Source organism: Nicotiana attenuata, unplaced genomic scaffold, assembly GCF_001879085.1.
Source record: "Nicotiana attenuata strain UT unplaced genomic scaffold, NIATTr2, whole genome shotgun sequence".
Taxonomy (NCBI): Eukaryota; Viridiplantae; Streptophyta; class Magnoliopsida; order Solanales; family Solanaceae; genus Nicotiana; species Nicotiana attenuata.
In genome coordinates, this window is record NW_017672765.1 from 125,896 (window position 1) to 137,908 (window position 12,013).

Genomic DNA, 12,013 nt, shown 5'->3' on the forward strand with positions numbered 1-12,013 from the left:
GGGGGGGCTGCTAGCTTTTGTTGGTTTGCTGGGAGAAAAGAGTAATTCCGCTTCCAGTTTGCCATAGTTAATCGTTGCAAAGACTTTTGTGCTTCTCTCTATATTATAGGCATGTTGTTGGATGATGTCAGAGCGGAAAGGTTAAAACTTGAGCTTCTTTGTGTCACCTGATAGAAAACCAGTTCAGTTTATTCCTTCAAATTCATCTTGTACTAATGATCTGTCTGCTTCTTGGGACAGTATTCCTGGCCGTTATCAAGCATTCTGGAAGGAACTTGATGATGTCAAGCACTTGTGGAAGCACAGACAGGAGCTGAAAATCGAGGATGCTGGCATTGCTGCTCTTTTTGGCCTTGAATGTTTTGCTTGGTTTTGTGCTGGGGAGATCATAGGACGAGGGTTCACAATTACTGGTTATTATATCTGAATGTCTCCAAGTATTACGTTTCAAAAGGAATGACTTATGTCACTGTTGATAAAAGGTCATTGCCAATCTCTACTTTGAGCGGATAACACGTATCAACGAGATACAGATTTTCAAGTTTCATGTTTAGCAGGTACAATGTACGCAGAGGATGAGCCTTCTGCTAAAGATTTCAAAGGCTGAGTTAGGAGTAATATATGTGCTTCAATAAGGCGGCATCAAGCATGTCACTGCGCGATAATTGTTGCTTGCTATATGTTTATATTCCTCTGGAATCAAAATAATTCCTGTGCGGCTTAACACTGTCTTAAAGTTAAAGCTGTTTAATTGAAAAGAAAAGTTTCTTGCTGAACTAGAGATTGTATCTTGAGAGTGATGTTACCAAATTGTTTGGTTTGACAGATGACAAACTTGCAAATCTGGTTCAACTCTTGCGATCTCTCTGGCAATTTGAGGTTTTGATTGTCCTTAAATAAAGTACGTATAAAGTCTGGGACAGAGTGAGTTCAAGACTTTGTTCGTGAGTTTTGACTTGGAGAGGACCTAATTAAGATTTTTTGCATAGTTTAAGAGCATCTTGGATCATATGCCCTTTAACTCCAATTGGATAGTAGTTGCTAGGTAGTGGATAACTATTTTAGGCCTGCTTTGGTTTATCACAGTTTCAATTTAAGAGCATAAGCTGGCAAGAAAGTTGATCTTAAGGATCATATTCACATTAACAATCGCCACCTCATTCACTGATTATAGAGATGCTTTATTAAAGTTGCACTAAGCTTCCGCTATGCACATTTATAGGTCCGAGGAAAGCTAGACCACATTAAGCTTACCTTGTTTTTTTTTTCAGCTGCTTCCATGGCTTGCAACCATGCTAATTAATTTGTCCTTGCCGGTTTCCTTATAAATGCTTAACCGAAAAATATTACTGTATAATAGAAGAAAGTCTACAGCTTTTAATTCTTCTAAAACAACAAAAAAAAAAAGGAAGTTCATAGGTTTGGAAATATACAAGACAACTTCTAATGGGTCGAAACCCAAGGCCACAAAGATTATTGTATTTCTGATGTGTTCATGTTCTATGTACAAGTACCGAGTCCAAACAGAATACTAGCACTTCGAAACTGCTGTATCCATCCTAACAAAAGTAATATCTAATATATTTAGTTAGAACAAAACTTGTAAACTGCTCACAAAATTAAGAAACTTTCAGGTGGCAACACGAATATGAAATATCGCCTTCTTACTCTCTGTACTAATCCTCCAGCCTTGCTCAAAAGGAGCTTTTTTCTTCCCTAAAGGATGTTCTTCCTAAAAGCCGATACCATCTTTGGTGAGAACAGAAAAACGAATGCTAATAGTGATCCGAAAAGCATTTTTATAAAATATTGCATTGGATCGTCTTCCTCTGTACTAGTGGACGTTGACATTGCCATAGCCGAAGGCAATGCTTCAATAACTGCATCTGCCAGATCAGTTATGAAGGATGAGGTGCAATTTAGAGCAGGAACGCGACCCCAATTTTCAATTCCTGACTCAAGTGCTAATTCTTTGTATTCCATATCAATCTCTTCAAGAGTCTCTATGTGCTCACTCACAAAGCTGAAATTCCAACAGCAAGCATACATTAATTAATATGAGATCAATAAGAAAACCAAGAGAAAAAATATCTTTGTGCAAGTACTAAGAAAGTCTACAGAGACACAAGAAGTATTTAACTGTCATTTCAACAATCAAGCCCTTAATACTTTCAAGGGGGGTGATAATTTAAGTGCTTAACTCTCTCATTTTCCTCCAAAGGATCATTAAAACATTTTCAAAATTTTGACACTTCTCAAGTTCCAACTATAACGTAACTCAAGCCAAAGGTTGGCTTGGCATAGTTGCATGCAGATCCTGTGCTCGGAAATTCATAAGTTATAGGACCTAAAATATCCAACTTTCCAACAAAGATTTGATGAATGAACAAATGTAAGGAAATAGCTTTATTTAAGTCTGATACTGGGATGTGAACCTAACAAAATATTGCCCAATAAATTCTTAAAACTGAGTTTGATCCCACCACATTAAAAGAGCTGCACGAAACTGAGAACAGAAAATTCAGGTGGTTCTAGGATGTATACCTTACTGGAACAGCTAACAGAGACTTTACACCTTTCTTGCCAAGCTCAACAAGAACTTCATCAGTGTATGGTTTCAACCACTGTACAGGTCCAACTCGGCTCTGGAATGCCCAAAAAAAATGATATTAGATTAAATTCAACACCAAACAGGAAGAAAAATCCCTCCATCACATTGTAATGGACCTGGTTAACTTTTACATGTATAGGAATAATATGTTATAATGGACATCGTTGAAACTGTCATATCAAATTGGAAATAATATCAGAATTGATGTGGGGGGGGGGGGGGGGGATGCAATTTTAGGAAAATGCCATCCTTTTTGGACCGACCAAAATCATGGGAGAGGTATCAATATTTTTCTCAAAATCCACCAGCCTACTGTCCACAACCCCCTACCCCCCCACCCCCCAAAGCCAAGGGGAAACCCCCCCAATTTTACAGAAAAGGCTAAAGAGGAAAACATGGACTATTTCCAACTTTGCCATGAACTGATCAGTATAAGCACAACTGGATGTAGATTGATTACAGTCTGTAATCTACATTTATTTCTAATCTATTATCTATAATAACTTTACGCAATGGCCACCATAAGGGAGAGCTCAATGCAGATGGCATTATAGAATGTCAAGAACTGTGTAACGCAGAAAACATGATCCAATGACAAACCTGATAAGCCAAGGTATGATCATTGTCAGTTCCTCTAGCTTTCAGCTCATTCATTATCAAGGAAATGCACTCCTCCATCTGATCTCGATATGGGTCACCAGCATCTTCAACATAACTAACTGGCACTCCATGGGCGCTAAAGAAAATCATCACCTAAAATCATCCAGAAACTTGTCATTATGTTGCCACAGTAGCTACACCCAGTTTCAATAACAGTAAAAAGGAGTTCATCAATTACAAGTATAAACATGACGGACAGGAACTGAGTCCATACAACTAAAGAATAACAAGATAATCTACCTCCTCAGGGTTAGAGAAATTATGCAACTCCTTCTCAATCAAGTCTGCCATGGACTTGATGTAGCCTTGTCGTTGGTACCAGGATTCAATGATAGCAACTGGCAGTCTAGATAGATAAGAGTCATCCCTGAGAGGAAGCAAAGTTCATACATTATTTCGATAAAGGAGTTCATATATTATTTAGAATCAGGAACAATATATATGTAACATTATTAAGAAAGAATATGACATTCCACACATGCAGTTACCAAATTGAAAAGAAAGAATTACTTGAACATATTCTGTAGGGCACGAACGCTCGAACCAGTTGTAGAGATAGAATATTGAGGATACAAAGGCAGCACTACGAGCTTCGTAATCCCATCTCTTTTTATCTGCCGCACAACAGGGAACACAAATTCAGATCAAAGAGAAGATTTACATAATTTTAGTATTCGCAGGAGATGAGTGATTCTGGGGCCCATTCAATCCCAGCAGTTCAATCAGATGCTTCTTTCGAAAGTGGACGATGCTGCTGGGATTGGATATATGTATAAAGCATGTACCATCTAGGACATTCAGCACATGAGATTTTTAAATGAAAGGACAAAAAACATAGGATCTCAAATTAACAGCTGGAGATTTTCAGAATTATCAACATCTAACATGTATTATAAATATGTATTTACTAGATAAAGCTGAGAGTGTATATTACAGATCACCAAGGGAAACACTGCATTATCAATAAGGCTTTGCTATACAAACAGACATCCATTCACTACACAGACATCCAATGTCCAACAGTTGGTTACCCCCACCCTGGTCCTATCTACACAGCTTAAAAGTGTAGATTCCATACTGGTATGCATATGAAGATCTGTCTTTATTGCTAAGAAAATATTGTGAAAGCATCCGAGTTAATACTAGAAAAATTTGTAATCATCATAGTCCTCATTCCTCGACAAGATAGGAGTCCAACTGATTTACTTTAGGTACCCCTATAAAATGAATATTCATTATAATGAGGACGATGCAAAAGCATATAGTGCAGAAGTCTTCTGCTATTTACCTGCACTAAAACTCTGTAAGGGTTGGAGATCGAGAGAGGTGTTCTCTCCTTCTTTCTTATTTTTATTATTTCCCCTTTGGGTGTAAAGTGAAGGAGAGGGTGGTGAGCTACCAAAAATCAAATTCAATAGACATCCATTCACTAGAAATGTCATCTATTATATTTTTAATTTGCCACTTTTCCCAACAAAAAATTCTTCAAAAAATACTCATTAAAGAAGAAGTTTTTTTCTTCTAGGATCAAATCCTGGTTAGGATTGCTTTAGGATCCCAGGTCTAAGTGTAAAATTATAAGAACTTTATAAGACTAGAAGAAGAAAAAAGAAACATTACATATCTACACTTGCATAACTATAGGAAAAGTTGAAATTAGTGAAAATTTATTCTAAAGATATAAAGTCAAATGTCTAAATACGACAGGAGCTCAGAACATACAGCACTTGTAAAAACATGTAATACAGCCATACAGGTATGCATAAACATAAATGGAAAAGGATGGGCCAAAAGGTATACCGTTGTTTACATTCATTATACCGTAAATTAAAAGCGAATTTGCAGCAGATGAGCTGCAGGTTCCAGAAAAATAAGGACCACTTCTATCATAAATCTAAACAAAAACATTGAAGAGAAGATCACAGGCTATGTTGCTCGGACTCCCCGAAAATATTGTTGGATGCGTGCCAGATTCTTCAAAAGTAGTGCATTTTTGGAGGATCCGATATGGGTGTGGCAGCATTTTGGAGACTCCGTGCAACATAGCTCATAGGGCAAAAAGACATTTTTTTGATAAGGACTCATAGGACAAAAAGTCATGATCTTAAGATCCTACAAATTTTTGTTCTATCAATCAGAATTATTTCCTCTATTATTAGTGAATCTTTATTCTTACTTTTTCAATAACTGAGAAATTCCCGAGGACAAATGGAGTGCATGGCCTCGGCTCCAGAACCATACTTGAGCTGTCTCGACTCTTCTTAAGAAATTGAAGCTCCCTCTCTCTAGATAGGAAAAAATCATTTACAAAGTTTAGCTGGCCCATTGGCACAGACATGAAACACCTACTAGGTTGAGGCATAGGCGCATAGCGGGAATTGAACCCACATCTTGTTGAGTTGCTCCAGCAAGCACCCCTTCAGAAGCTCAATTCCGAGGACGGGATTGTAGATTGGTTGTATTTGGATGGTTTTCAAACTCCCGAAATGCAGTCTAGACAGCTAGCCCTCCCCTTTCTGACTAGTCTAATACCAAAACCATTTCCATCATTAGTATATCCAAAATTGAAGTTGTAGTTATGTAGGCACTCGACAGTTCGAAACTAAGATGATAATAGACTCACCCCTCTACCCTTCTCCACTTAAATACCGAGCTTTTGATTGTCATAGGGTTCAAACCCGTGTCGTGCGCCTAACCCACATCACATGTTGCGCTCTTACCACTAGACCAAAGCCCTGTGGGAAATCTGTGTTCTTAATACTAAGATGGCTTACATTTTTTCAGTTTTGATATCTAGGTGGTTCTCTTGAAGTTCTGCCCCTATACATACTCTTAACACAAGTTGGACTTATTTGAAATATGAAGGGGATTTTTTTAAAGAACAACTAGAATACATGCATATTGACATGAAAACGAGGAAAAAGAACAAATGCAAGCCATTATCAGCTCAACTTGGCTAGATATAAATCTAAACACATGAGAGAAGACACAGACAAGGTAAAAGAGGTGATCAAGAAATAAACAGATGTAACTGCTAAAGGAAAAAAGAAGGCATTTTAGACCTACCTGGTGAACAGCTTCCTCGGTGAATGGGTGCCAGTATCGCATTGCAACATAGACATTTGCAGGAACTTCCTTTGTTTCTAGTGCCATTTTTAGCGCGCTAGCCTGTAATAGTGAGCTTAAGAGGGTTATAACATGTTGAAAACGACTCCACCATATATGGAAAAAAAAGAGCTTTTTATCATATAGTACCAAAAATAAAACTGAGGGTTTTCTTTACCTGCTCATCTGTTATCTTTCGTAAAGGGGAACCGCCTCCAATTGCAGCGTACCCTTCCTTACTCTTCGGGGCTCGGAGAACAGAAATGAGCTGAGCTAATGGGCGCTGGAGAAATCGGAATAATCTAGGGAGACGTATAATATCCTGCCCACCAAAAAAAACAATGATACCATTAGGCATAACCACAAACAAATCTAACTTAGCTGTTCAACATCTTCAGCTTAGAAGAGACAAGGGAATTAGACTGATTGCTAGCATACAGGGTCAGCAAATAAGTTGAACAAGAAAGGCTGAACATCGTGAAGCGTGTCTGGTCCTCCAAGATTCAAAAGTAGCACCCCAATCTTTTCTTCAGTTGTCTGTGAAGGAGAATCAGCAATGCTCCCGGGATATGTATACGGGGCGACAGAGCAAAACGTTTTGCCGACTGGATCTCTCTTGTGCACTGGACGATGTAAAGACAATCCACCAAATACACTGCTCTTCTTATTTTCTGAAGATAAAACCAGAGATAATTCCTGCTCGGTAGGATTCGTTTCTCGTCCACCATGTGAGACATGGCAAGCAGGCATTAACCTTGTCTGAGGGCAGAACCTGCCAAGACAGAGACTCGCGATATGAGTTACAGAGGGACTCACATTACTTCTTATAGGCAAAACATTAGTTTTGAGAATGAAAATGCTATCTCAAACAGAAAGTGGTTCTTTTCTCCAATTAAAGTTCTATGACTTTGTACTTTATACACTCCCTTTATTAAATTATCCCTACCAAGTTGCATATGATTAAGAGTAAAATCCAAATTTTGGTAAAACAAGTATTTACTTAACATGTCTAACTTATATTCAGATTAGTGTAAAACCAACAATTTCTTCATATATCTGTGAAACAGTACTACGCGACCTCAATCTGCTACGAAAACTCAAATCATCAGAAAATCAATCCCAGCAGCAAAAAAGAAAAAAAGAACATCTTTCAGCAGGATTCTGAGTTATCAAACAGTTGATAGACAATTGATTAGATAATCTTGCTAATAAATCACGGGATCAAACCCATGGAATCGACAATGATCAGCTTCTAGGTATCAAAATTTAGACACCGACTCACATAAAACCATATAAAAACGAAATGAATTTCCGAGAACCAAAAAAAAAAAAAAAAAGGAATGACCCATAAAAAGCTTACATCGAAGAGTTGGAGCTGAAATTGGAAAGATTTGAACTTTGAAACTTCATTGGCTGAAGAAGCCGAGAGATCGTCCCTGCTTCCATGATCAAAATTCTAAAGGGGAAAAAAAGAGAATAGATTTTTCTTTTATGAAGATTTGGGTCAAATGGTAATATTAAAAAGGGGGTTGCTAATAAAATATAGAGAAAGGTTATGAGAAATATAGGGTTTATTGGAAATTATTGGATGGAGAAAAAAGGGGTTGCGTGTATTTATGAATTAAATAAAGAGAAGAGTCAAAGGGAAAGGGAATAATGAAGACGTGTTTCATAATTGGAGGCGCTAATGGCAGAAAGAAGCAAGTACACCTAACACTAATGCATACACTTTTCTTCTTCTTCCTCAACTAGTAGTTGGGCAAAGGGGACCCAATAGATTGAAACTTCTAGCGAAACCCGCGCCAAACCCACCTATCACTTTTTTTTTTTTTTTAATCACTTTATGGGATATTTAATTAATAACTTGTATAAAAATTAGCATTAGCAATGTATTATTTGGTTACTATTTTATTACTTACATAAAATTTAGTGTTACAATACACTAAGGGTCATTTGGTAGGAAGTATAAGAATAGTGTTGAATATGGTGTATTAGTAATGACGTTATTAGTAATGTTGGAATTAATTATGCTAGTATTAGCTATGCTGAGATTATTTCTTATCCACTGTTTGGTTTGATGTATTAAAGCATTGCATAGTTTCTAAAAATTTAATCGTTTACAAAAATATCCTCCACATTCTTTAACGCTCCATACTATTTTTATTGCAACAGTTTTATTACCCTCCTGCTCTCTCTAGAGCCAACTTTTTTTTACAGGGCAAAATTAAATGAGAAAACTAATTGAAATATTTAAGTTAAAATGGAAGATTGATATATATATATATATATATATTAGTAATTAAGTAGGGTTTAGTACATTGTACGCATAGTTGGTGTCTCTAAGGACACTTAGATTACCTAGGCTTGCTAGAGTATTACAAGCATCATAAGATAAAAATTTCTCAAAAACATAATGTTCCAGTTGTTCCTTTAAAATGGAAGAAAAGTTAATTGATATATAATACCAAATACCAATTATTAAAAAATGGGTAAATTTTTAACAAATAAAAAAAATCAGTTTATATTTTGAACGAATTCAAAATCATTAAAAAATGGGTAAATTTTTAACAAGTAAAAAAAATCAGTTTATACTTTGAACGAATTCAAAATCAAATATAGTAAATATGATATTATTTTGATTATAGTAGAATGCTAAAGGAAAAATATTAATTAAAATATCATAGTATAAAAATATATAAAATATGGTGGAAAGTATTTAGGTTTTGAGGGATTTGAGGGGCAATTATATCTTTAACCATGTTTATGCAAGTATTAAAAACCATTGCATTGCTAATACCATGGTTTCCTATGTATTAGTTATACACAGAATAATACCAAATAGGATATATAATTAATACAAGTATTAATTATACATAAGTTGAAAAAATATACCAAATGAAAAATTAGTAATGCACAAAGTTAATGTTTGCATTATTTTCTCTAATCTCTCCTATCAAACACCCTTAAGTGATTGTAATTTTTGTTGCAACATAAATGACATCTTCATATTACGTTAAATGGGATAAAAAGTTAGACTAAGAATATGGGATGCATAATACATGGATTAAAATGACTATAATGGCTAAAATAATTTCGATTGTATTAAACAATTTTTTAAGTAAAACACATATTTTAATGGCAGAATAGTCTAATAGGCACTTCTACTTGTTTGGGTTTGACATCCCGGTCCTCTTGCTTTATGAAGTTTCAACCAAACACTTTAACTCGATCAAAACATATGTTTTAAACACTTCTGACACTGCGTGTTACTCACTCGAGTTGATATGGAGGACATATCAGATCCACCTCAGCTAAATGAAACTACGTCATTATTTATTTTTATAAAATATTATTTTTACTTCTCCTTCTCTTCCTCTTATGCAGTCAACCACCACCCTCTATGCCTTCTTTTCCTCTGCTTCTGCCTCCCCGTCAACCATTGGCCGCCAATTTCCTCGTCCAAAACCAAAACAATGAGCGGACCAGGGACATAGAATAACAAGCAATATCACCGGCCGGAAAATCCACTATATTCATTGTCTTCATAGAGCAAGACACCAAAAAAAATAAATTATGGGTACAATCTTAACATCCATTAACTTTAATGGCCACGGGTATTCCAATTCAAAGGTTACCAAGATCTGAAATGTAATGGCACCCACTTCAGTTGGGTCATCATCACCTAATAAACGCTCACCAATAGAAATAGTCCAATATGGCTATCTCTAGTGGTTGCCGTGAAAATTGCTTTTTTGGATCTTCTCTACAAGGCTGAAAAAGCCAACGGTAGTGGGGGGCTGTTGCAATGGGTTTTGGTAAAAATGGTGGAGGATGAGTACTATCGTGACGAAGGGGGAGATAATGGGATTGAGAGGGGAGGGGGGGGGGGAGTCAAGCAAGTTAACGTGAGTGAAAGAGAGAAATCACTCATTGACTTTTCTTTTCTTTCTGCATTTAACTTTTTGTCTTTTTTTCTTCTTTTTTTATCATTTAAATTATTTTCTGATTTAAATAATTATACTCACGCTCTATATACGCGTGAAATAAACGTAATTTGTCCAGTTCAGCTGTCAAGCTGCCACATAGACCCAGTCAACGGTCAGAGGGGTTTAAAATACTAACTTTAAATAACTATAAGTGTCTGGATGAAACTTCATTGAATATAGGGACCGGGATGACAAACGCGAACAACTACAAGTGTCTACGAGGCTATTCTGAATCCATGCAATATTGATTCTTGCATTACCATACCTTACAACTTGTTTGGATGGTTGTTACCCATCGTATATTATTGTATTATTATCCCAAAATAATATTTAATTTGATTGTTTATTTAAAGTTGATTGTATTGTATTATTAAATTCATTGTTCCGAAATAATAAAAAATTCCAGTTTATAAAACCACTGATTTGGTGTGGTGGAATTGTTTTCTATTTTTTTTCCAATTATGTCCTTTCTTATTATTCCATAATTCTATTTTATACTTCTTCTTTTTTACTCCACCCAAATATTGTTCTTTGTCTTCCTTCTTCCTTCGTCCAGCATTTTGGTTCGTTTTCTCGCTTCATGTTTTGTATCTTTTATCTCAATCTATATTCCTTGGATATATTTTGCTGATTAACAACTTAATTTTGAAGTGAGCTCAATGAAGAACTCAGTTACGCAGTCCTAAAGGATTGGGGTGGAAGAATCAATTCTTAAGCAGAGTTGTGCCAAATTGAATTAGGGAGATAAGATAAGAAAGAAGAAGATATTATTGATAGAAGAAAGGTGTAAATCAGACTAACTATTGTAATTCTTCACTGATAGAGTATATAGCCTTGCTCTGAAACTAACTGCAATAACTAACTCTTCTAACTCCTTAACCAACTAATAACGACTTTAACAGCTTTTATTCCCATATTCTATATCTATACAATTGCTATATAACAAGTTTCCCCGTTCTGAAAAAGTCCTTGTCCTCAAGGACTAAAGTGAGAAAATTGTTGTTGTAACATGCGAAGATCCATCCATGTACTATCCTCCTTAGGACAGTTAAACGATTTTACAAGGACCTGGGGTGATCTGCCGCCCATGCCTAGTAATGCTCCTCTCCTCCAAAATGGCCTCATGTTCCAAAACAATGCATCCATCAGGTGATAATGAGACTGGTAAATCTGGAATCACAGTAGCAGTGCCACCATGTTTCTTCAGTTGTGAAACATGAAATGAATGATGAATTTTGGCTTGAGGGGGAAGATCCAGCTGATAAGCTACATTGTCCACCTGCTTTAGAACCTTGAAAGGGCCAAAGTACCTGGGACTGAGCTTGTGATAGGAGTGCCCTTTGAGAGACATTTGCCTGTAAGGTTAAAGTCTCACGAAAATCATATCACCAACATCAAAAGTCCTGGGAGTTCCCTTCTTGTCTATTTGTGCCTTCATTCTACATTGAGCCAACTGTAAATGATGTTTGAGAAGTCGTATGGTAGCTTCTCTAGCTTGTAGGCTTCTATCCACCTGATCCACCATAGAGGTATGAGCTATGTAAGGCATGTGAGTATGTGGCTTCTGCCCATAAAGAACTTCAAAAGGAGGCATTTTGATAGCAGTGTGATAATTTGTATTATACCACCATTTTGCAAGGGGTAGCCATTG

General features: G+C 36.3%; 2 protein-coding genes across 2 annotated transcripts in view; one reads left to right on the plus strand and one right to left on the minus strand.

Annotated features, from left to right (window-relative positions):
* LOC109214429 overlaps window positions 1–842 on the plus strand; it is a 6,020-nt gene extending 5,178 nt beyond the window's left edge. The window contains exon 3 of the mRNA XM_019378345.1: window positions 241–842. Coding sequence (XP_019233890.1) covers window positions 241–427 — 187 coding nt within the window. The 3' untranslated portion in view covers window positions 428–842. The remainder of the gene's footprint in view (window positions 1–240) is intronic.
* A 548-nt stretch (window positions 843–1,390) lies between these two features.
* Window positions 1,391–8,057, minus strand: LOC109214427 (ferrochelatase-2, chloroplastic). Its single transcript, XM_019378342.1, has 9 exons — window positions 7,737–8,057; window positions 6,815–7,148; window positions 6,555–6,698; window positions 6,338–6,439; window positions 3,782–3,885; window positions 3,512–3,638; window positions 3,212–3,364; window positions 2,545–2,645; window positions 1,391–2,023 (listed from the first exon to the last, which is right to left on the minus strand). The coding sequence occupies exons 1-9, from the start codon at window positions 7,820–7,822 to the stop codon at window positions 1,717–1,719; spliced, it is 1,458 nt and encodes a 485-aa protein (XP_019233887.1). The 5' UTR covers window positions 7,823–8,057; the 3' UTR covers window positions 1,391–1,716.
* Window positions 8,058–12,013: the final 3,956 nt, after the last annotated feature.